At 44.2% G+C, this 24,306-nt stretch overlaps 2 protein-coding genes across 2 annotated transcripts; both read right to left on the bottom strand.

Annotated features, from left to right (window-relative positions):
* Nucleotides 1-728: 728 nt before the first annotated feature.
* LOC123112914 (cell surface glycoprotein 1) lies at nt 729-2,554 on the bottom strand. Its single transcript, XM_044534013.1, has 2 exons — nt 2,358-2,554; nt 729-2,090 (listed from the first exon to the last, which is right to left on the bottom strand). Exons 1-2 carry the CDS (start codon nt 2,437-2,439, stop codon nt 1,123-1,125), a joined length of 1,050 nt encoding a protein of 349 aa, XP_044389948.1. The 5' UTR covers nt 2,440-2,554; the 3' UTR covers nt 729-1,122.
* A 155-nt stretch (nt 2,555-2,709) lies between these two features.
* On the bottom strand, nt 2,710-24,154 carry LOC123114952 (microtubule-associated protein futsch). Its single transcript, XM_044536302.1, has 21 exons — nt 23,194-24,154; nt 23,012-23,066; nt 12,913-18,381; nt 12,690-12,803; nt 12,011-12,577; nt 10,999-11,898; nt 10,773-10,886; nt 10,100-10,660; nt 9,028-9,987; nt 8,802-8,915; nt 8,130-8,690; nt 7,787-8,017; nt 7,483-7,662; nt 7,000-7,410; nt 6,732-6,878; nt 5,969-6,589; nt 5,399-5,827; nt 5,026-5,226; nt 4,043-4,747; nt 3,683-3,883; nt 2,710-3,425 (listed from the first exon to the last, which is right to left on the bottom strand). The coding sequence occupies exons 1-21, from the start codon at nt 23,350-23,352 to the stop codon at nt 2,710-2,712; spliced, it is 13,416 nt and encodes a 4,471-aa protein (XP_044392237.1). The 5' UTR covers nt 23,353-24,154.
* Between the last annotated feature and the right edge of the window lie 152 nt (nt 24,155-24,306).

The raw sequence follows: 24,306 nt of genomic DNA, 5'->3' as shown, positions 1-24,306 counted from the left end.
TACACACATAGCATACGGGACTTGTCATACATGTCATCGGACTATCAAAATTAATATGTTCTACTAGCTATGAAATATGACTACGGAGAAAATTCACCCACGGTTGCTTTTGCCCTTGCCATCTTCATCACGGAAGTAACGGTCGAAAACGCAATACGGGTCGAGCCAGATCTGCTCACTCCCAGAGTTGTCGGATGTGTCGTCGGCCTCCTCCTCTTCCTCTTTGGGAGGCAAGCCGGCGAGGGCATGGACTGGCCGCCGTTCAGGCTTGCTGCTTCACCAAGATAATTCGTTGGCCTAGTGTTGCTAATATATATCATGAAGAGAGAATTCGTCGTGCCACTGCATTAGTATGTTCCCTGAATGTTCATATCAACTTCTGAGCTGTTACACTCTAGCGCCTCCACCTATTTTTTCCTGCAGTGTCTGTAACAACAACGCTCGAATACTGTGTAAATATACAAATCATGAGGCTGAAAAAATTACTATCTAGCAAAAAAAAAAAACTGCAACCTAACAGAAATTTCTTCGATGAAAAGTCAAACGCATCAAGCAAACCAAGTTCATATGCCCAATCAAGACACACTACACACGCATCAAATTCATGATACAGCAAGAACTGTAAAATTGGTGTTCACAACCACCCTCGTATGTGAATTCGATAAGAGAACCCAATATCGATTAATCATACGAGGAGAATTGGGTTTGACCAAGGATCATTGCTTACATTAACATCTATATATACTTAAAAACCAGCAACTGCAATTGATCACAATGGAAGAAACTGGTTGCAAATAACAACGCTGCCGGTAGCAGTTCTAGAATTACAAAAAATCAGACAGAATACAGCCACTTTCACGAGCAAACAAGCCGACAGTTTTCAACAAAAAGAGCAGAAAAGAAATACTCCCTCCGTAAACTAATATAAGAGCATTTAGATTACTATTTTAGTGATCTAAACGCTCTTATATTAGTTTACAGAGGGAGTACATGGCAATGGCCCCATTCGAGGATGACAAGAGGACGGGCAACAAAACAGAGCCAGGAAAAAACAAGACAGAGAGGTGAGTGAGTTCCCAAACAGACTTCTCCTTGATATTTATTCAGGGGCGCACTCCAGCATCATGTGTTGGTTGAGGAGCCATGCCGCTGTGATTCATGACAATGGATCATTATCGTCCGTGCCGGCGGACTTCGTGCCACCGGTTGACCCATCCGATTTGCTGGAGTTTGCGCCTCTGTTCCGGGTAGCAGAGGAGGTTTGGTCTTCCAGTTTGGCGGAGGTCTCTGACTGAGATGACTAGTGATACCCTTCTTGCTTGGTGGGAGATCGCTTTCTTCAGGCTGCCCGGTTTCAGAGGCTGGCGACATGATTTCGCCACCTCGAGTTTTGCCTTCCGGCTGTGCTTGTTGCCTGGGTTCTTCAGGAGTTCTCGAGCTGCTCTCAGGTTTATTGTCTGCCTGGATGATACTTGGAGCATCTTTAGTTGGTTCATAGCTATTGTTTGTGTCATTGCTCTGCCGCTGAGCCCTCCGGACATTTTCTCCCTGTTGTTGTTCCAAAGCAGCCCTTTGAGATGCTCTATTCGTGTCTTCAGGATAGTTAGTTGAAGTGTCTTGTGCCTCAGTTTCTTCAATTTGCTTTCTGCTGTCCTGTCTTGGTTGAAAAACATCTTGGTCAGCCTGTTGTTGGTTTCTGAATCCCTCAGCTGCCTGAATGTTTTCCTTCATAGGTGACGGTTGGTTGAGAGGTGATGGTTGTATATCTCCAGATGTTGTTAAGATGTTCGGGCTTGCGGTTTCACTGGCTTCTATGCTGTCATCTTTAGATGATCTACTACTGGATTGGCGCTGCTGCTTCGGTTTTTCTTCAGGTGATGTCCTTTCGAGGTTCTTTTGAAGGAATGGTGATACCGAATCATCGGAGGGTGGTCCTTTAACTGCACTATTTTCAGATTGACCATCTGCTTGGCTGGGTGACAGACTAACATTTGATTTTGTGTTGACCTGGTCACCTTTGATCATAGTGGGCTTCCCATCGCTTGACAAATCAAAAGAACCTTCATCTGGAGGCTGAACTGTATCTGTACCTGATTTAGAGGCAAGAAATTTCATGACCGTTAGTTGTGCAAGTACAGACTTTTTTCCTAACATTACGCGCGAACTATGAAGGTAGAATTGCATTCTATATGGTTTATTTCCAAACTGGCATAGGTTCAGTGATCAGGGATTAACTCGTTTGGAGTCTGAACTACTGAGTTCCCACATTGTCCCTTGCTGTTGCTCAGACTAATTTCTCAAGTTTGTGAGCTAAAACAAATCTGTATGCTGAATAAATCTACAATAACTGTTCTTACCTGTCAAAGGAAGAATTGGTTTCTCTGACTTAGAGAGATAAGCATCAGGGCTAGATTCTTGTATTTTCTCTGAAGGAGGCATAGCATCTGAACTTGCGGTCTCTCTCAAGCCTGCTGGTGATAAATTGGTTTGATCCGGTGTTAGCAATATCTCTCCTTGATTCAACAGGAGGAGGCAACTGAGGAGACCGAGTTGAATCTTTTCTGCAAAGTACAGCAATGAGTAGTGTTGGTTAATTAAAGGTGTGCAGAAGTTTGTCAGATCTAAGATGGTCCAGTAAAAGGTGCATACATTGTCCATACAAAATAGACTGATTATCTAGTAAATTTGTTAGTAAGTGCTGCTGCATGTTTAGGTACCTTGCGGAGTATCTGGAGTTGGTGCTGGGCTAGTCAGAGGTGTCACAAGTTCTTGATCAGTGGAGGGTAGTCTTGGTGACTTGATCTTTTCCGAGAAAACAGCAGGTGCGTTCTGAGTTTCTGCAGGAGGCTGTGCCTGTGAATTACGTAAAGAACTTGTGGCTGGCCCATCACCACTTGTACGATTAGCATCACCACTGGTTGGTGCTGAATCAGGATTAATTTCTTCATGCTGGTCAGATCCAGTGTCTTGTGCCTCAGTTTCTTCAGTTTGCCTTTTGTTGTCCTGTGTTGATTGAAAGACAGGGTCAGCCTGTTGTTGTTTTCTGGATCTTTCAGCTGCCTGATTGTTTTGCTTGAGTGGAGAAGGTTGTATATCTCCGGATGTTGTCAAGATATTTGGGCTTGCGATTCCACTGGATTCTATGCTATCATCTTTAGTTAATCTAGTGCTGGACTGGTCAGTTTGCTGCTGCTGGTTCGATTTTTCTTCAGGTGATCTTTTTTCAAGGTGTTTTTCAGGAAATGGTGATACTAACTCATCTGAGAGTGGTCTTTCAACTGCACTTTCAGACTGACCAACTGGCTGGCTGGCTGAGAGACTGACACTTGATATTGTATTCACCTGGTCACCTTTGATCATAGTAGGTTTCCCATCGCTCGGCAAATCAAAGGCAGCTACTTCTGGAGGCTGAACTGGATCTGTACCTGTAATACGAGGACAAAACCGTTAGTTGTGGAAGTACAAATTTTTTGTGCTATCATTATCTCTATTAAGACAAAATAGTGTTGTGTATGGTTTATGCTACAGGTTCAATGAGGAGGGATCGCTCGTTCGGAGTATAGCGAGTTTCCACATTTTCCTTAGTGTTGTTCAGCATGATCTTGCAAAAGTTTTCAGCTGTAACTTTATGGGCTAAAACAAAAATCTCTTACTGAATAAGTCTAGCGCATTACAGTTTTACCTTTCATGGGAGGTTCTTTCTCTGACTTGGTGAGATAATCATCAGGCCTAGATTCTTGTATTTGCTCTGAAGAAAGTGTAGCATCTGAACTCGCGGGGCCTTGCAGGCCTGCTTCTGATATATTGGTTTTATCAGCATTAGCAACATTTTTCCTTGATATAGCAGAGGGAGTAAACTGTGAAGCATGATTTGAATATTGATCTGCAGTACATTGATTATCAGTGTTAACAGTGAAACAGTAATTATTTATGTTGCGCAAAAATTGCCTGATCCTTAATTGCCAGTAAAAGACGCATACAGAAAATACCAATTAACTAGTGGCGTAAATTTATGTGTTTAGCAGTGGCTGCTTAGCAGTACCTTGCAGAGAATCTGGAGCTGGTGTTGGCTTATTCATAGGTGTCATGACTTCTTGATCAATGGAGAGTGGTCTTGGTGACTCCTTTTTCGAGTAAACAGCAGGTACATTCTCAGTTCCTGCAGAAGACTGTGCCTGTGAATCACGTAAAGAACTTGTAGTTGGCCCATCACCGCTTGTACGATGAGCATCACCACTGGTTGGTGCTGAATCGGGCCTAATCACTTCAGGCTTGTCAAATCCAGTGTCTCGTGCCTTAGTTTCTTGAATTTGTGCTCTGTTATCCTGTATTGATTGAAAGACAGCTTGGTCAGACTGTTGTTGGTTTCTGGATCCTTCAACTGCCTGCATTCTTTCCTTGAGTGGTGAAGGTTGTATATCTCTAGACGTTGTTGAGGTGTTAGGGTTTCTAGTTCCACTGGCTTCGATGTTGTTATCTTCAGATGATCTAGTGGTGGACTGGTCTGTTTGCTGCTGCTGGTTCCATTTTTCTTCAGGTGATGTTTTTTCGAGGTTCTTCTGAGGAAATGATGATACTAACTCCGCAGGGAGTGGTCCTTTAACTGCACTATTTTCAGATTGACCAACTTCTTCGCTGGCTGAGGGACTGACATCTGATATTGTGCTGGCCTGATCACCTTTGATCATAGTGGGCTTTTCACCGCTCAATAAATCAAAGGAAGCTTCATGTGGAGGCCGAACTGGATCTGTACATATGATTTGAGAACAATGTTTCATTACCGTTAGTTGTGTAAGTACACACGTTTGTCCTAACATTAAAAATTAAGGAACAAATGCATTTTACATCGTTTATGCCTGAATTGTTACAGCTTCAATGAGCAGGGATCACTCATCAATAGTCTAGCAAGTTTCTACATTGTCCTTAGCGTTGTTCAGCATGATCTCGTAAGAGATTTTAGATTCAACATCATGGGCTAAAACAAAATTCTGTATACGTAGTAAATCTAGGGCATTACTGTTTTACCTTTCATAGGAAGTGGTTTCTCTGACTTGGTGAGATAAGCATCCGGGCTAGATTCTTGTATTTCCTCTGAAGGAAGTTTAGCATCTGAACTCGGGGGTTCTCGCAGGCCTGCTTGTGATACATTGGTTTGATCAGCATTAGCAACATCTTTCCTTGATACAACAGAGGGAGAAACCGGTGAAGAACGATTTGAATCTTGATCTGCAGTACATCAATGATCAGTGTTAACAGTGTAAAGATGATTAATTTCTATAGCACAAAAAATGCCTGATGTAAAACTGATGAGTAAAAGGTGCGCCAAAAGACCAGATTATTTAGTGGAGTAAATTTAATAATTTGTGTTTAGCAATGGTTGCTTCATGCAGTGCGATACCTTGCGGAGCATCTGGAGCTGGTGCTGGACTAGCCATAGGTTCTTGATCAGTGGAGGGTGGTCTTGGTGACTTGGTCTTTTCCAAGAAACCAGCAGGTACATTCTGAGTTCCTGCAGGAGGCCGGGCCTGTGAATCACGTACAGAGCTTGTGGCTGGTTCATCGCCACTAGTACGATGAACATCGCCACCAATTGGTGCTGAATCAGGCCTAATGTCTGAGTTTTGTGCTTGGCTAGATGGAAGTGACATCTTTTCATCAACAGCACCACGCAGATCAGGAATTCTTTGTTTGTCTGGAGTAGGAGTTATTCCTCGTTGACCACTTATAGGCCGTGCCTCGTTAGTTTGACCGGATGCAGCAACAATATCATCTTCTTTTGTTGGCTCAACAAAGAAAGGCCTTTGTGCAGAACGAGCTATATCTTGAGCTGAAATGCATGGAACAGCCTTACTGTCAGAACAGGTATTTAATCAACTTTTAAAGGAATCATGTTAAACACAATCAAATATAGCTTTGCTAGAATTACTAATTATTTGTCCACACTCATCAGAGTAAAGAGCTTGATTACCTGACAAAGGGGAGTTTTGCCCATCATCAGTTATTTCATCGGATACTTTACCAAATTGAGTGTCTGATGCTGATGCTGGCACCACTTTAGGTGACATGACATCTTGATCACCAGAGGGTAGTTTGAAGGACTTAGGGGCATCTTGGTTAGATTTAGGGTAGACTGGAGCCTCAAAAGGTTGTGGTTGCTTAGTTGCTGCAGGTAGCTGCGCCTGTGCCTCTTGATCACGTCGAAGTCTTGTAGTTGATTGTTCATCACTGCTAGGACCAACATCAACACTCGATGGTAGAATTTGTGCTTGACTAGAAGGTTGGACTGTTTTTTTGTCAACATCGGCACTCAATGGTAGCACATCACGTTTTGCATCTGGACGTTGTGCTTGACTAGAAGAGGGAGCTGTCTTTCTGTCAACGAAGGTGCCATGCACATCAGGAGGTGGTCCTTCACGTGGCTCAGAAGCACGTTGATATTGTTCTTCCGTCGAAACATTATCAAGTACTGGTTCTGAAATGTCTGGTACATGCTTAATGTCTTGCTGAGCGATGACTGGTCGAGACACTTTGCTTTCTTCAGCTTCAGCAACAGTAAATTCTTCATTTCTTTCAACAACAGAAAGTGGTTCTGCAAAACAGAAAGAAGAACTGAGTACTGCCTAGAAATGGCATAATTGTGGTGAGACTGCTAGTTTTGAGGAAAGCTCTTGTTCAATAGTAGGTGTGCTGGAAGGTACACTATTTCTCCAGACTAAAGAAAGGATAATTACCTGATGGAGCTATGCTTTGATCAGCGGGGGTTAGTACTTCACTAGTTGCTTGTGACGCCTTGGATTGATTAGGTGCAGCAACAGTGGACTGTTCTTTTTGTGGCTCACTGGAGGGAGACTTCTGTGTAGAGTTAGCTGAATCTTGATCTGAAATTCCGAAAGGGAATTTTTTTTTATCAGAGCTGCAGGTTTTTTATGAAGCTTTATTATGTTAAATCAGCTACAAATTTGCTAAAAGGTGCACTGTTTTGCACAGTAAGACCATTACCTTTCAAGGGTAATTCCTGTCCTGGGCGAGCTAATTCCCCTGATGCACCACCAAGATGAGTGTCAGGAGTTGATGCTGAGCCTGTAGCTTGCTGATCAATAGAGGATGGTTTTAGTGACTTGGCTTTGCCTAAGGTGTCAGAAGTTACATCTTGGGTGGATTCGGAGTCATATGGAACCACGAGAGTCGGTGGTGGTTGGGTTTCTGCATGTTGTTTTGCTACTTGATTGGGTAAAGATCTTGTGGAAGGGTCATCGCCACGGTTTTGGGTGGGATCAGGTTTTGAGTCTGAACTTTGTGCTTGGCTAGATGGAGGTCTCATAGTCTTTTCACCTATGACACTACGTGAATAAGGGAGTGGGCCTTCAGATAGCTCAAAATCAGGTTTGGTGCGGTAAACTTGTCCTTCGCCTGGAATTGATTCAACAATATGGTGATCATCAGGAGCAACTTCCTGAAATTTCCCTGAAGTATGAAGGGTACCTGAGGATGGATATTCAGATGTTCCTGGTGCAGGCGCTTGTTGACCAATAGTAGGTTGTGAGTCCTTTGTCTGGTCAGGTGTCGCAGAGGAAAGTGGTTTCGCAGAACTTGGATAATTAAGCTCTTTATCCATAGGCTCAGCAGAGGATCTTGATTGCGTAGAACGAGCTGAATCCCGATCTGAAACGCAAGTGCCAGCATTAGTAGTAGCAAGAAAATTATACAAGGGTAACTTTGTATTTTCAGTAAGTTTTTCTCCATGTAATCATCTATAGGCCTGCATAGTCACACTGAGATAACTAACCTGAGGGTCTGGATTTCTGTTCTGGAAGGGCTACTTCATCAGATCTACCACTCTGAATATCAGCACGTTTATCTCCCGTGGGCTCGTAATCCAAGGTTGGAGTGCCTCTCATGCCTTCTGTGTCTTTACCGACAATTGTTGGCAATGTCGGTTCAGCTGCAGCAATGATAGTCTCTTCTTTCTTGGTCTCAGCTGGGGAAGGTTGTTTTGCAGACTGAATTGAATTTTGATCTAAAATGTAAGAAGCGATGTCAGTAAGTAGCACGATATTTAGTTTTGAGAAAGGTGGCTTGAGGATGCTAGAAGGTGTGCTGTTTTCCAACTTGAAAGAGAATCTGGTTACCTGATGGGGCAGATTTCTTTACAGCAGGAAATACTTCGCTACCACTGATGGGACGAACATAACTATCAGCTGGTGTTGAATCAGGCCTATATTCTAAAACTGGTGCTTGCCTAGATGGATATTTAGTCATGTCCTTGTCATCTGCAGCACCATAAGCATCAGGAGATGATCCTACATGTGGTTCAGTAGAGGATCCAGCATAGGAACCTTGTTTTTCACTTGAGACAGATGGCACTGTTAACTCATCAGTGCGATAATTGTCAGGCATAGTTTCCTGGACTTTTGCTGAAGCAATTAGGGTATTTGAGGCAGGGGAGTCCGTTGTGCCTGGTGCAGGTGCCCTGTCTTTTTTACTAGGGAATGCTTGTGGTGCATGGGAAACTTGGTCATGACTTGGAAAAGGTGGTATTGATGAATCATCAGTGGGAACATTATCAAGGGTGAATTGCTGGATTTTCCTAGTATCATGATGGGCATCTGAGGATGGAACTTGTTTTGTGATTGGCGCAGATGGTCTCGCTTCTTGACGAAAAATTGTCTGTGGTTTCTCAGGTTTTTTATCTGAAATTCATGAAGCAAACAATTAGCTTTGACGATCTTTCATGTTTCTAATTCTCCCTTGGTCTGTTAGAAGGTTCATATTTTAGCCAATGCTTGGGAGTAACGAGTCACCTGATGGAGCAAAATTCTGTTCAGAAAGTTGAGCCTTCGAAGTTGGCGCTGGTCCAGCTGCAGGTGTCATGCTTTCAGTTGAAGTTGGTCGTGTGGCACGAGCTAATTTTTTATCTGAAATTCATGAAGCAAACAATTAGCTTTAACGCTATTTTCATGTTCCTAACTCTCCCTCGCTGACCTAGAAGGTTCAGATTTTAGTCAATACTTAAGAGAAACTGGTCACCTGATGGAGCAAATTTCTCTTCAGCAAGCTGGGCCTTCGAAGTTGGCGCTGGTGCCTTGCCTTCAGTTGAAGTTGGTTTTGCAACATTGGTTTTGTCCAAGGCATCACTAGGTACATCTTGGGTTGATACCGAGTCACGTGGAGCATCAAAAGGTGATTGTGCTTGAGTTGATTCAGGTGGTTGTGCCCCTTGATCATGCAGAGTTGGTGCTTGCATTTGTACTGGTTCTCCATCTCTCTCAGCTGTGTCAGTTGCTGAGAATGATGACGGAGCGCTCAGAACATCGGGTGTTCGTGCTCCTGGTCGTGCAGGTGGTGCCATTCTTTGATCTTTTTCTACCATCTCACTGGCACCCCGAGTACTGGGTATTGATTGTTGACTTATTGGTGTTGGCTTTTGATCAATGGTAGACCCACCCAGCACATCATCACCAGAATTAGGAGTTATACCTTGTAAAGGCACAGACGTGCGCTGCCATTGACCAATGGTGGAAGGTTTGCTGGACATATCTCCATCGGGAGCTGCTTCCTGTGATAGTTCAGTGGCACGTTGGACTTGGGAAGTTGGTTCTTGGCCCAATAGAGGTGATGCTCCTTTTTGCTCATCAACAGTGTCTCCATTAAAAGGTTCTTCAGTAGGATGTTCATCACGAACTCTTGCTCTGGGTGGAGCTGGAGGAGTACTTGATTTATCTTTAGGATCTTGTTGACGCTTTGGTGTAGAATCATCTGCTCTGCCACCAGTTGGGAGGGTTTGAGGTTGCTCATGGCTGTCTTGGGCAACAAGATGGTCCTCCTGATAAGCAGAAGGTGATCTCTCCGCCTTGATAGGGCGCCGAGAAACTTGTGTGTCTTTACTGACGGTTGTTGGAAATGTCGGTCCAGCTGCAGCAAAGATAGTCTCTTCTTTCCTAGTCTCAGCTGGAGAAGGTTGTTGGGCAGACTGAATTGAATCTTGATCTAAAATGCAAGAAGCGATGTCAGAAAGTAGCATGATATTTAGTTTTGAGAAAGGTAGCTTGAGGATGCTAGAAGGTGTACTGTTTTCCAACTTGAAAGGGAATCTGGTTACCTGATGGGGCAGATTTCTTTACTGCAGGAAATACTTCGCTACCACTGATGGGACGAACATAACTATCAGCTGGTGTTGAATCAGGCCTATATTCTAAAACTGGTGCTTGCCTAGATGGATATTTAGTTATGTCCTTGCCATCTGTGGCACCATAAGCATCAGGAGATGATCCTTCATGTGGTTCGGTAGAAGATCCAGCATAGGAACCTTGCTTTTCACTTGAGACAGATGGCACTGTTAACTCATCAGTGCGATAATTGTCAGGCATAGTTTCCTGGACTTTTGCTGAAGCAATTTGGGTATCTGAGGCTGGAGAGTCCTTTGTGCCTGGTGCAGGTGCCCTGTCATTTTTACTAGGGAATGCTTGTGGTGCATGGGAAACTTGGTCATGACTTGGAAAAGGTGGTATTGATGAATCATCAGTGGGAACATTATCAAGGGTGACTTGCTGGATTTTCCTAGTATCAACATGGGCATCTGAGGATGGAACTTGTTTTGTGATTGGCGCAGATGGTCTCGCTTCTTGACGAAAAATTGTCTGTGGTTTCTCAGGTTTTTTATCTGAAATTCATGAAGCAAACAATTAGCTTTGACGATCTTTCATGTTTCTAATCCCCCTTGGTCAGTTAGAAAGTTTATATATTTTAGCCAATGCTTGAGAGTAACTAGTCACCTGATGGAGCAAATTTCTGCTCAGGAAGTTGGGCCTTCGAAGTTGGCGCTGGTCCAGCTGTAGGTGTCATGCCTTCAGTTGAAGTTGGTCGTGCAGCACGAGCTAATTTTTTATCTAAAATTCATGAAGAAAACAATTAGCTTTGACGATATTTTCATGTTCCTAATCCTCCCTCGTTGACCTAGAAGGTTCACATTTTAGTTAATACTTAAGAGAAACTGGTCACCTGATGGAGCAAATTTCTCTTCAGCAAGCTGGGCCTTAAAAGTTGGAGCTGCTGCCTTGCCTTCAGTTGAAGTTGATTTGGCAACATTGGTTTTGTCCAAGGAGTCACTAGGTACATCTTGGGTTGATACTGAGTCACGTGGTTGTGCCCCTTGATCATGCAGAGTTGGTGCTTGCATTTGTACTGGTTCTCCATCTCTCTCAGCTGTGTCAGTTGCTGAGAATGATGACGGAGCGCTCAGAACATCGGGTGCTCGTGCTCCTGGTCGTGGAGGTGGTGCCATTCTTTGATCTTTTTCTACCATCTCACTGGCACCCCGAGCACTGGGTATTGATTGTTGACTCATTGGTGTTGGCTTTTGATCAATGGTAGACCCACCCAGCACATCATCACCAGAATTGGGAGTTATACCTTGTAACGGGACAGATGTGCGCCGCCATTGATCAATGGTGGAAGGTTTGCTGGACATATCTCCATCAGGAGCTGCTTCCTCCTGTGAAAGCTCAGTGGCACGTTGGACTTGGGAAGTTGGTTCTTGGCCCAATAGTGGTGCTCCTTTTTGGTCATCGACAGTGTCTCTAAAAGGCTCACGAACTCTTGCTCTGGGTGGAGCTGGAGGAGTACTTGATTTATCTTTAGGATCTTGTTGACGCTTTGGTGTAGAATCATCTGCTCTGCCACCAGTTGGGAGGGTTTGAGGTTGCTCATGGCTGTCTTGGGCAACAAAATGGTCCTCCTGATAAGCAGAAGGTGTTCTCTCCGCCTTGATAGGGCGCCGAGAACCTTGTGTGTCTTTACCGATGGTTGTGGGCAGTGTCGGTCCAGCTGCAGAAACGATAGTCTCTTCTTTCCTAGTCTCAGCTGAGGAAGATTGTTGTGCAGACTGAATTGAATCTTGATCTAAAAAGCAAGAAGAGATGTCAGTACGTAGCAGGATATTTAGTTTTGAGAAGGGTAGCTTTAGGATCCTAGAAGGTGCACTGTTTTTCAACTTGAAAGAGAATCTGGTTACCTGATGGGGCAGATTTCTTCACAGCAGGAAATACATCGCTACCACTGGTGGGACGAACATAACTCTCAGATGGATATTTAGTTATGTCCTTGTCATCTGCAGCACCATGAGCATCAGGAGATGGTCCTTCCTGTGGTTCAGTAAAGGGTCCAGCATAGGAACCTTGTTTTCCACTCGAGACAAGTGGCACTGTTAACTCATCAGTGCGATAATTGTCAGGAATGGCTTCCTGAACATTTTCTGAAGCAATTTGGGTATCTGGGGCTAGAGAGTCCTTTGTGGCTGGTGCAGGTGCCATGTCTTTTTTATTAGGGAATGTTTGTGGTGCATGAGGAACTTGCTCACGACTTGGAAAAGGTGGTATTGGTGAAACATCAGGGGGGAAATTATCAAGGGTGACATGCTTGATTTTCCTGGTATCATGGTGGGCATCTGAGGATGGAACTTGTTTTGTGATTGGCGCAGATGGTCTTGCTTCTTGACGAAAAATTGTCTGTGGTTTCTCGGGTGCAGAAAAACCAGTACCTTCTTTACTTGATTCAGGCGCAGCACGAGCTACTTTTTTATCTGAAGTTGATGAAACGAACAATTAGCTTTGACAATATTTTCATGTTCCTAATCCTCCCTTGGTCAGTTAGAAGGTTCATATTTTAATCGATACTTAAGAATAACTAGTCACCTGATGGGGCAAATTTCTGTTCAGCAAGTTGGGCCTTGAAAGTTGGCTGTGGTCCAGCTGTAGGTGGCATGCCTTCAGTTGAAGTTGGTTGTGCAGCACGAGCTAATTGTTGATCTGAAATTCATGAAGCAAACAATTAACTTTGACGATATTTTCATGTTTCTAATCCTCGCTTGGTCAGTTAGAAGGTTCATATTTTAGTCAATATATACTTAAGAGTCACCTGATGGAGCAGATTTCTGTTCAGCAAGTCGGGCCTTCAAAGTTGGCGCTGGTCCAGCTGTAGGTGTCATGCCTTCAGTTGAACTTGGTTTGGCAGATTTGGTTTTGCCCAAGGTGTCACGAGGTACATCTTGGGTTGATACAGAGTCATGTGGAGCATCAAAAGGGGGTTGTGCTTGAGTTGATTCAGGTGGTTGTGCCCCTTGATCACGTGGAAATCTTCCGACACGTGCATCGTCACTGGTAGGTTGAGCATTTACGGGTGTACCTGTTGAACCGGGCCAAGTGCCTGAACTTTGTGCTTCACTAGCAGGCAATGCTGTCTTGTTGTCAACAGCAGCAGCATGAGTTGATGGACTAGCATTCCGATCATCTTCACTGGTCATGGCTACATCATGCTTAGCTTTCAAGGCATTCCATCTTTGGGCATCAGATTTGTTCGCAAACTCTTGATCACTAGTGTCACGAGCATCAGGAGTTGCTCTTCTGGTAGGCACTGAAGTAGGACGAGCATGCTGAGTAGGTGCTTGCATTTGTACCGGCTCTCCATCTCTTTCAGACGTGTCAGCTCTTGAGAATGATGATGGAGCACGCTGAACATCGGGCGTTTGTGCTCCTGTTCGTGCAGGTGGTACCATTCTTTGCTCTTTTTTGACCATCTCATTGGCACGCCGAGCACTGGGTATTGATTTTTCACTCATTGGTGTTGGCTTTTGATCAATGGTAGACCCACCCAGCACATCATCACCTTGTAATGGCACAGATGTGCGCCGCCATTGATCAATGGTGGACAATTCACCATCAGGAGCTGCTTTCTGTGACAGTTCTGTGGCACGTTGGACTTGGGAAGTTGGTTCTTGGCCCAATAGAGGTGGTGATCCTTTTCGGTCATCAACAATGTCTCCTTTAAATGGCTCTTCAGTAGGATGATCATCACGAACTCTTGCCCTTGGTGGAGCTGGAGGAGTACTTGATTTCTCTTCAGAAATAGATGGAACCACAGGATCTTGTTGATGCTTTAGTGTAGAGCCATCTGCTCTCCCACCAGTTGGGAGGGTTTGAGGTTGCTTATGGCTATCTTGGCCAACGAGATGGTCCTCCTCATAAATAGAACGTGGTCTCTCCACCTTGATAGGGCTCCGAGAATCTGCAGGTTGTGCTTTGGATGGTGTGGGTGAGGTGGATGTAGAATGGGGAGTCCTTCTTTCTCCATATGTGTCATGAGCATCTCTGGACACCATTTTCTTTGGTGCAGAAACAGTGTCTCTACCTTCTCTGTCTTTATCGTGGGCATCTTCTTCCTCTTGTGCTTGCTGTGACAGAGGACGTGCAGTTTCTCTACCTTCTCTGTATTTATCCTGGGCATCTTCTTCCTCTTCTGCTAGCTGTGACAGAGGACGTGCAGTTCGTGGGGTGTAAGTGTGTCTTGCTCTGACAGATGGTGCAGAATCAGCAACCTTTTTTTCTTCAGTGATGTCTTCAGTGTCTTCATCTCCATTCTGCCTTGGCCCAAAATCAGTGTCTGCAGCTTGCCTAGTGCTATCTTCAACATAAGCACGAGTCTTGTCAAATGCTGAAGTTTTGCTACGAGAATCTTCAACCTCTTGTCTTGATCTCAAAGGCTGCTCCCTAGATGACATGGAATCAGCAGGCTTTGAATCTTGAAATGTCACATCAGCATCATGAGAAGTTGTCCGCCTAGGTGCTGGAGCAGTGCCCCTAGGTTGCTTGATAGTGTCTTCATCACTTGGAGACCTTCTTTTAGATGGTGGGGTCACACTGGGACCACCTTCAGTTGTTATTTTCTCTCTTAGAGTGGGCGCAGCTTGCCAAGTATCTGAAGATTGTTGTTCTCTATATGACACAGGATCACTGGGCTTTGTTTCTTTGTAGGTGCCTTGAGCATCTTGACCCACAATTTGCCTTGGCTTAAAACCATTATCCCTAGATTGTTTGGTGGTGTCTTCCACATCGGAGTGTCTCTTTTTGACTGGTGCAGTTGAACGAGGATCTTCAGTTGCTTCTTTCTTCCATGATGGAGAATCAGCTCTCTGAGAATAGAAAGGTTGCCCTCGTGATGGAGCATCAGCAGCTTCTTTCTTCCATGATGGAGCATCAGCTCTCTGAGAATCCAAAGGTTGCCCTCGTGATGGTGCAGAATCAGAATGTTTTGTTTCTTCAAAGGTAACTTTTGATTTCTTGGCAACATCTTTGGCATCAGGGTATCGCTTTTGCAATGGTGTGGAATCAGCAACTTTTGACTCTCTAAAGACATCCCTAGCATCTTGAGCTGCTATATGTGTTGGTATAGAAGCAGGGGCTCTAGGTTGTTTGCTGGTTTCTTCAGCTCTTGGATATCTTGTTGGGGATGTTCGAGCTGTCCTTTCTGGTCCTTGCACCAGTTGTCCATCCATGCCTACTGGTTCTTGTGCAAGAGGCCGAGTGTTTGCTTGTTCTGCATCTCGTGATGAGATATGTTGCACATCTTTGCTAGGTTTTTCTTGTTGAGTAGGAGGCATAAAATCATCAGTTTCTCCCTTTAGGTTACTCAAACCAGTTGTAGCAGCATGCCACTGCTCAGACTGCAGTTTCTGATGAGCATGCTTAGCTTGTTTGGCCGTATCTTCATCATCAGAATATCTTTTCTTGGATGGTGAAGCAATAGTTTGAGGATCTTCAGTTGGCCGTTGCTTTTGTGGAGGAGCATCAGCTTGCCGATGATCTGGTGTTTGTGCTTCAAATGATGCAGAATCAGTCATCTTCGTTTCTTCAAAGGCATCTGGAGACATCATCCGCTTTGGACCAGCAGCGCCTCTATCTCGCTTCTCATTATATGGACCATCTGTATCTCCTGTTTGCAATGGTGCCATTGCACCATAACCATCTTCATCCGAAAATTGGTTAGGTGGACGAACATCAGCCAGATGAGAATCCAATGGATGTGCTTTGGATGATGATTCCACTGTCTCTTCTTCTTCAGTGCTGCCTTGGGCATCATGAGGCACTATTGGCCTTGATGCAGGACTTTTCCTACCCTGCTGGAAGACCTCTTGAGCAGCTAGGTATGGTGTGGTTGCACGTTGAGAGCCTTCAGATGCTGCTTGCTTGGGTGGAGGAACAGCATCATGTGGAGCATTGACAGGATGTGGTCTAGATGATGAAAAGTGGTCAGTTCCTATTCCTTCAGAGGTATCATATGGATCTTGAGCCCTTGTTCGCCTTGGTGCAGATGCAGTTTCTCTGGCTTCCTGGTTGGTATCATCATCATCATATAATGGAGTAGCTTGAGTGTCATCTTGTACACGCTTCGAGAGAGGAGCATCTTTTCTGCGGTCAGCAGGGAACCTTCTTGCTTCTACAACATCCTTTCGTGCATAAGGGCCTTCAGATGTTGCTCGCTTGGGCGGAGGAACAGCATCATGTGGAGCATTGACAGGTTGTGATCTAGATGATGTTCCTTCAGAGGTATAATATGGACCTTGAGCCCTTGCTCGCCTTGGTGCAGACACAGTTTCTCTGGCTTCCTGGTTGGTATCATCATCATCATATAATGGAGTAGCTTGAGTGTCATCTCGTACACGCTTCGGGAGAGGAGCATCTTTTCTGTGGTCAACACGGAACCTTCTTGCTTCCACAACATCCTTTTGTGCATAAGGGCCTTCAGATGTTGCTTGCTTGGGCGGAGGAACAGCATCATGTGGAGCACTGGTAGGTTGTGATCTAGATGATGTTCCTTCAGAGGTATCATATGGATCTTGAGCTCTTGTTCGCCTTGGTGCAGATGCAGTTTCTCTGGCTTCCTGGTTGGTATCATCATCATATAATGGAATAGCTTGAGTGTCATCTCGTGCACCCTTAGGGAGAGAAGCATCTTTTCTGCGGTCAGCAGGGAACCTTGCTTCCGCAGCATCCTTCCGTGCATAAGGGGGCCTTACAGCACCTCTGGATGATGCTCCGTCCTCCTTAGCAATTCCTTGAACATCAGCAGCTCGTTGCCAAGGCATAGAAGAAACATCTCTTCTCTGAGCAGTGTAGGGTGTCTGAGTTGTCCTTTCCGGTCCTTGAGGCAGTTGCTCATCCATGCTCGCTGGTTCCAGTGCTTCAGTTGAATGGGGCTTCTCAGGAGAAGTATATGTAACTCTCTGGTCAGTAGCTCTGCTAGAAATATTTCCGACAGGTCTTTGTGAAGTACGCTCAGTGTATCGAACTGATTTCTTATCCTGAGTATCAGCATTGGGGGCTGTGTTCTCAGTCCAGAAACCTGACGCCCTGAGTCGGTCAGAATCTTCTTTAGCTAATCTTGGACTGGTTTCGGCATGATCAATGACATTGCTGGGCCCATCAGTTTCAGATATCTCGTCCAGCATTTCTGAAGGTTTTGGTGAGGTGGATTCAGTATAAGGTTCTGCTTCATCAGTATGTCTGCTTGCCTCATAGAAATCATGAAGCTTATCAGATGCTTTTTTGGATGAACTTGGCTTGGATTTAGTAGGGAGGTCTATTTCAGTGGCTTCAGAAGGAAGTGAGGCATCTCCAATTCTGGGCTTATCAGCGCCAGTTCTTGAGGGCTTCTCAGTAGTGGTAGGAGAGGTAGCTGGGGTAAAAAAGTTGATTCGTCTTTCGACAGGAATAGGAGATTTTTTAGGAATTCTAGGAGTACTTTGGACATAGGCTGGTGGAGTTTCTTCATGTGTAGTAGAAATGGTAGTATGTTTGCTTCGGACATCTGAAGGTTTATGAGTAGTAGGGATACTTCGGCTTGAGGAGACTGGTGTTTCATCAGGAGAAGTTCCTGTAGGATGAGGCTCCTCTGCTTGAGGAGTCGTGGGAGATGCTGCGATGATACTAACAGGGGGAGGAACCAATATCGTGTGAGGTTTTGTGCTGGGTTGCTCCCGTGAGTGTAGACGAAACTGGGGTCTGCTGGTTGGAGGATGCTGTCTCCGCCACTGACGCCGCTGCTGCTTCTGAAGTTCTTCCTGTTTGCGCTGCTGCTGTTTGTCAAGTTCCTCTTGTTTGTTCTGCCGCTCCACCTCGTGCATAACCTTCAGCACCTTCTGCCAAGAACCCCGGCTAGAAATAGCATGCCACCACCTCTGCACATTCTTTCTTGAATCATATAGGTACAGAAACTTTTCAGAATTTGTGATGTGGTAGGAGTTTGGCAGGTGTACTAGGTCGGCAAGAGTGAACTTGTTGCCAGCAAGGAATTCACTGTCACCAAGCCTTTGCTCATAAACTTCCAGAACATCTTCTAGCTTTCTCGTCTGCAAGTCTATATCATCATCTTCTTCAGCAACGGGAAAGGCCAAGTGGCAGAACAAGGATCTGCTCGGAGGGTTGAAATTATGCTCTTCATGGTGGAGCCATTCCTCGATGGAAGCCCTCTCAAGGGAATCCTTCCCAAGGAGAAATGGGTATCCGTGATCTTCATAAGTCTCTGCTATATGGCGGCAGATTTCTCTTGATTCTGGAATTGAAGACAAACATAAATTTTGAATAAGCATAAACCAATAATCATTTTCATGAAGACTTCTTTTCAATAGCACAGAAAAAGTGCCAGAAGAGTGGAATACAAGAAAATCTAGGATAAAGTGTGAACGCCGAGAGCAGTTGAACTTTAAATATATATTTCAATATTAATGATAAAATTTCCTTATTGCTGGCAAAATAGACATCACTTCTACTTTATGTGCCACCTACTATGAGAAATAAGTATGAGGAGCAGTTCATCTTAGATCATGTTGCATAAACAAACAAACAAAACAACAACAAAGCCTTTAGTCCCAAACAAGTTGGGGTAGGCTAGAGGTGAAACCCATAAGATCTCACAACCAACTCATGGCTCTGGCACATGGATAGCAAGCTTCCACGCACCCCTGTCCATAGCTAGCTCTTTGTCGATACTCCAATCCTTCAGGTCTCTCTTAACGGACTCCTCCCATGTCAAAATCGGTCGACCCCGCCCTCTCTTGACATTCTCCGCACGCTTTAGCCGTCCGCTATGCACTGGAGCTTCTGGAGGCCTGCGCTGAATATGCCCAAACCATCTCAAACGATGTTGGACAAGCTTCTCCTCAATTGGTGCTACCCCAACTCTATCTCGTATATCATCATTCCGGACTCGATCCTTCCTCGTGTGGCCACACATCCATCTCAACATACGCATCTCCGCCACACCTAACTGTTGAACATGTCGCCTTTTAGTCGGCCAACACTCCGCGCCATACAACATTGCGGGTCGAACCGCCGTCCTGTAGAACTTGCCTTTTAGCTTTTGTGGCACTCTCTTGTCACAGAGAATGCCAGAAGCTTGGCGCCACTTCATCCATCCGGCTTTGATTCGATGGTTCACATCTTCATCAATACCCCCATCCTCCTGCAACATTGACCCCAAATACCGAAAGGTGTCCTTCTGAGGTACCACCTGGCCATCAAGGCTAACCTCCTCCTCCTCACAGCTAGTAGTACTGAAACCGCACATCATGTACTCGGTTTTAGTTCTACTAAGCCTAAACCCTTTCGATTCCAAGGTTTGTCTCCATAACTCTAACTTCCTATTTACCCCCGTCCGACTATCGTCAACTAGCACCACATCATCCGCAAAGAGCATACACCATGGGATATCTCCTTGTATACCCCTTGTGACCTCATCCATCACCAATGCAAAAAGATAAGGGCTCAAAGCTGACCCCTGATGCAGTCCTATCTTAATCGGGAAGTCATCGGTGTCGACATCACTTGTTCGAACACTTGTCACAACATTATTGTACATGTCCTTGATGAGGGTAATGTACTTTGCTGGGACTTTGTGTTTCTCCAAGGCCCACCACATGACATTCCGCGGTATCTTATCATAGGCCTTCTCCAAGTCAATGAACACCATATGCAAGTCCTTCTTATGCTCCCTATATCTCTCCATAAGTTGTCGTACCAAGAAAATGGCTTCCATGGTCGACCTCCCAGGCATGAAACCAAACTGATTTTTGGTCACGCTTGTCATTCTTCTTAAGCGGTGCTCAATGACTCTCTCCCATAGCTTCATTGTATGGCTCATCAGCTTAATTCCACGGTAATTAGTACAACTCTGAACATCCCCCTTGTTCTTGAAGATTGGTACTAATATACTCCGTCTCCATTCTTCTGGCATCTTGTTTGCCCGAAAAATGAGGTTGAAAAGCTTGGTTAGCCATACTATCGCTATGTCCCCGAGACCTTTCCACACCTCAATGGGGATACAATCAGGGCCCATCGCCTTGCCTCCTTTCATCCTTTTTAAAGCCTCCTTCACCTCAGACTCCTGGATGCGCCGCACAAAACGCATGCTGGTCTCATCAAAGGAGTCATTCAGTTCAATGGTAGAACTCTCATTCTCCCCATTGAACAGCTTGTCGAAGTACTCCCGCCATCTATGCTTAATCTCTTCGTCCTTCACCAAGAGTTGGCCTGCTCCGTCCTTGATGCATTTGACTTGGCCAATATCCCTCGTCTTCCTCTCCCGGATCTTAGCCATCTTATAGATGTCCCTTTCACCTTCCTTCGTGCCTAACCGTTGGTAGAGGTCCTCATATGCCCGACCCCTTGCTTCACCAACAGCTCGCTTTGCGGCCTTCTTCGCCATCTTGTACTTCTCTATGTTGTCTGCACTCCTATCCAGGTATAGGCGTCTGAAGCAATCTTTCTTCTCTTTAAGCGCCTTCTGGACATCATCATTCCACCACCAGGTATCCTTATCTTCGCTTCTCCTTCCCCTGGACACTCCAAACTCCTCCGAGGCCACCTTACGAATGCAAGTCGCCATCTTCATCCACACATTGTCCGCATCCCCTCCTTCCTCCCAAGGGCCCTCCTTAAATACCCTCTCCTTGAACACCTGAGCTACCTCCCCCTTGAGCTTCCACCACTTCGTTCTAGCGACCTTGGCACGCTTATCCCGCTGGACACGAATCCGAAAGCGGAAGTCAGCAACCACCAGCTTATGCTGGGGTACAACACTCTCCCCAGGTATCACCTTACAGTCTAGGCACGCACGCCTATCTTCTCTTCTCGAGAGGATGAAATCAATCTGGCTAGAGTGTTGGCCACTACTAAAAGTCACCAGATGTGATTCTCTCTTTCTAAAGAGGGTGTTAGCTACAATCATGTTGTAGGCTAGAGCAAAGCTTAAGACATCTTCTCCTTCTTGATTCCTGATGCCATAGCCAAAGCCCCCATGCGCCCCTTCAAAACCTGTGTTAGATGTACCCACGTGGCCATTGAGGTCTCCTCCTATGAAGAGCTTCTCACCAATCGGTACACTCCTAACCATGTCTTCCAAGCCTTCCCAGAACTCCCTCTTGGTGTTCTCAGGAACTGCCAGGCTCCTTGGGTCACAACATGATCTTCTGGAGTGTCAAAGTATACTGGTTTTATATTCAGCCCACTAAAGTCCTATATCTATTAGCACGCCAAATATTAACGCCTAGTACTAATAAGAAAGTATGACAATTATTACATCAACTGTCGAAAGAAACTATGTTATAGAAAATTTCAGCTTATATACTTCGTATCACATCTTAATAATTATCTCTGTTGGAACATTTATTTGTTCTTCTATTTTTGTTATATACTTATGCTGGTACATAATTTAAAATATATTGCTTGAGTGCCTTAAACCGTATCTAGGACAAGAGGATTGTTGTTGTGATAAAAAAACACAACATGAGAAAAATTATGTGTTCATTTGGATAAAACCCGCTCACTGTCCTTGGCATGGCAACATGTACTAAAGCCAAAATTCTAGGCACAATTCAGCATATATATTTTCACAGTTGGCAAGTTTAAAGAAAGCAATTTCCCATCTTGACTCAAATGCTAACAGTTTACAGCTTAATCGGTTAAAAGGACATCATAGCTTAATCATAAATGGACAACATAACTTAATCAAACATCATTGTCTATACAGCTTAAGTAATCATATGATCAAAGTCCATCTACACATGAAGAAACATCATTGTCTTTACACATTCCTTAGACTTACCTAACACAAAGAAAAAAAAACTGAAATTCCACCAATACTCATTACTGTCCACTGTAAAAAGCCATTTTAGAAAAGCTTGCATGATTGCAGTTTCATAATGAGCTCCTGACAAGCACTGAATATACAGACTGGAACATTTACATGATTTATGATGTGCCTTTAGTTTGTTATAGTGTGTTTTGGAAGGAAGCTCTTACCCAGCCCCACATAACATGGCTTTCATCTCAAGTTCTTGATGAGATTTTTCAGTGTGGGCTCATCCAATATATGGGAGAGCTAACATAGTGGTCTAATGCTCAATTTTGTTATTTTAGCAGTGATAATATTCATCCTACAGGTTTTATTTATGAACTACAGGATTGTTTTCCCATACAATCAACACATAAGCATGGCAAACCTAGGATTTATCTTCCATGGAAGAATTTGTCATTGGATAATATTAGTCAAAAAATGTAAAAACAACAACATGATCGGTCATCTAGCTTTCTAAGAACAAATTACACGAAAATAAAATACTAGTGTTTAGCTGATGGAACAAATTACATCAAAAGAAAATAACAGTGTTTAGCTGATTCGCCGTCCCCAAGTAACATGAATTTCTCTGATCTATTCTTTTTATGGAAGCTATATTTCTGGAGTCTGCTTTTATGGCAAGTTAATCATGATCGTAGTTATTTCAGCGTGGTGTAAGTCCATAAAATTCACAATGCTGTTTTGGAACAAACTATTTGGGAGTCTTTAGGGACAAGCAGGAAGTACTAACTACATTGATTAACTACCATTGCAAAACGCAGGAGATATGGTATGGTGAGTGACTGAAAATGGAGCCTGCATATGCCAAAAGGCTCAAGAATAAAATTTGACAAGAAACACTAGTGTGTTTTAGCAGATAATACAAGTTTTGCCAGACTATCTAGATTTTTCACTTATTTCTGATACAGATTCCTAGTTAAGGCCCAATAAATGTCCTTGTAGCAGGCTAACTAGCAAGATCATTCAACTGTAGAAAAGAAGGATAAGCATCCAGACATGTAGGGCTAAAGTGAAATGCTAATTGAACTTCATAAATCTGAAACCTTACCTTCTAGGAATTTATTAGGTCCATCATAGAATGGAACTGGAACATGGCTCGATGCCTGTAGAGTGCACATGAACAAAATGTAATGATGGTATTGAACTGCTTTGCTAGAAACTGATATTAGACTGCTTATGGTCTTGAACAGCTAATTCCGTGCAGAGTTGAGAATTAGAGACACCACGTACCTGAAGTCTGAGTAGGCTCTTGTAAGAGGAGAATGTCTCTCTCTCAAAGTCGATTCCCTTCTCATACAGGCATGCAAGCACCCTTGACACATCCGGTAAGATTATAGATTTCTCATGATACACCTTCACGATTGGTGCTCCAATGCCAAGCCCTGCCATGGTGGCCAGAGCCTAGGTTACCAGTGCTGAAATGAGGTGACGTATATGTATTAACCCATCCACTGGCCAATATGATAGGTTCCATGACTCTCTGATGAAGCAAAGACAAGATGCTTAAAGTGGGAAAGCAAAGAAGGGAATCGATTCATCAGTAGGACAACAGATGAAAATGAGTGAATATTGAGGAGGGGCAAGAAGGAAACAAAGGGAAAAAGAAAAGGCAAAAGGCTGGCCATGGATCTAGCCCTCTAATCATATTTTACAACAAATTCACCATACAGAAGCTTTTAGCACTTCACATATTTTTTTTTTGAAACAGAGCACTTCACATTTTAGGAACTGCTGTAACATCCTAAAACTAGAAAAAAGTAATTCCTTGCGAAATCCAACAAGCAGCAGATCTTGTATGTCCTTTTTGTGCAGACAATGCAGTCAGGGACTGCAAACAAACACATCATTGCCACCATTAGTTTCTTTTTTTTACATGGCCACCAGAAGTTATGGTTTGTAAAAAGAAGCAAACGCTCAGTTTTAAGATAGTAGTACAAACACAACCAAATGGTTATACTGATCCAAACAGACGGTGTAAAACAGGTGCGTTTCATTCGTGGAGTACTAGGTAAAAACAGTGGCCCCGCAGGCACACAGTAAAAGCTAAGCGTTGTCGCCTGCTCCCAACGCCACTTTATTCATTTCTTGGCCCTTTCATCAAAGGGGGGCAGGAAAGTAACCTAGTGATGCAAGTTTAGCATCACAAGGGCCACGGAGCATCACAAGGAACAAAAATCTTGGCACGAATAAGCAGCCAACTCCGACTCATCTTTGTTCAGAGGAGAGTTGGGCATGCATGTGCCTTTGCCATTTCACAAGATGGAAGCAGGACACGAACTTGACAAGAGCATCAACATAATATGCACTCCGTATTGTCGTGCCAAGACCGTTCAAGACGGAAAT

The sequence above is a fragment of the Triticum aestivum genome, chromosome 5B, assembly GCF_018294505.1.
Source record: "Triticum aestivum cultivar Chinese Spring chromosome 5B, IWGSC CS RefSeq v2.1, whole genome shotgun sequence".
NCBI classification, from domain to species: Eukaryota; Viridiplantae; Streptophyta; class Magnoliopsida; order Poales; family Poaceae; genus Triticum; species Triticum aestivum.
This window is presented reverse-complemented; position numbering and strand designations above follow the sequence as displayed.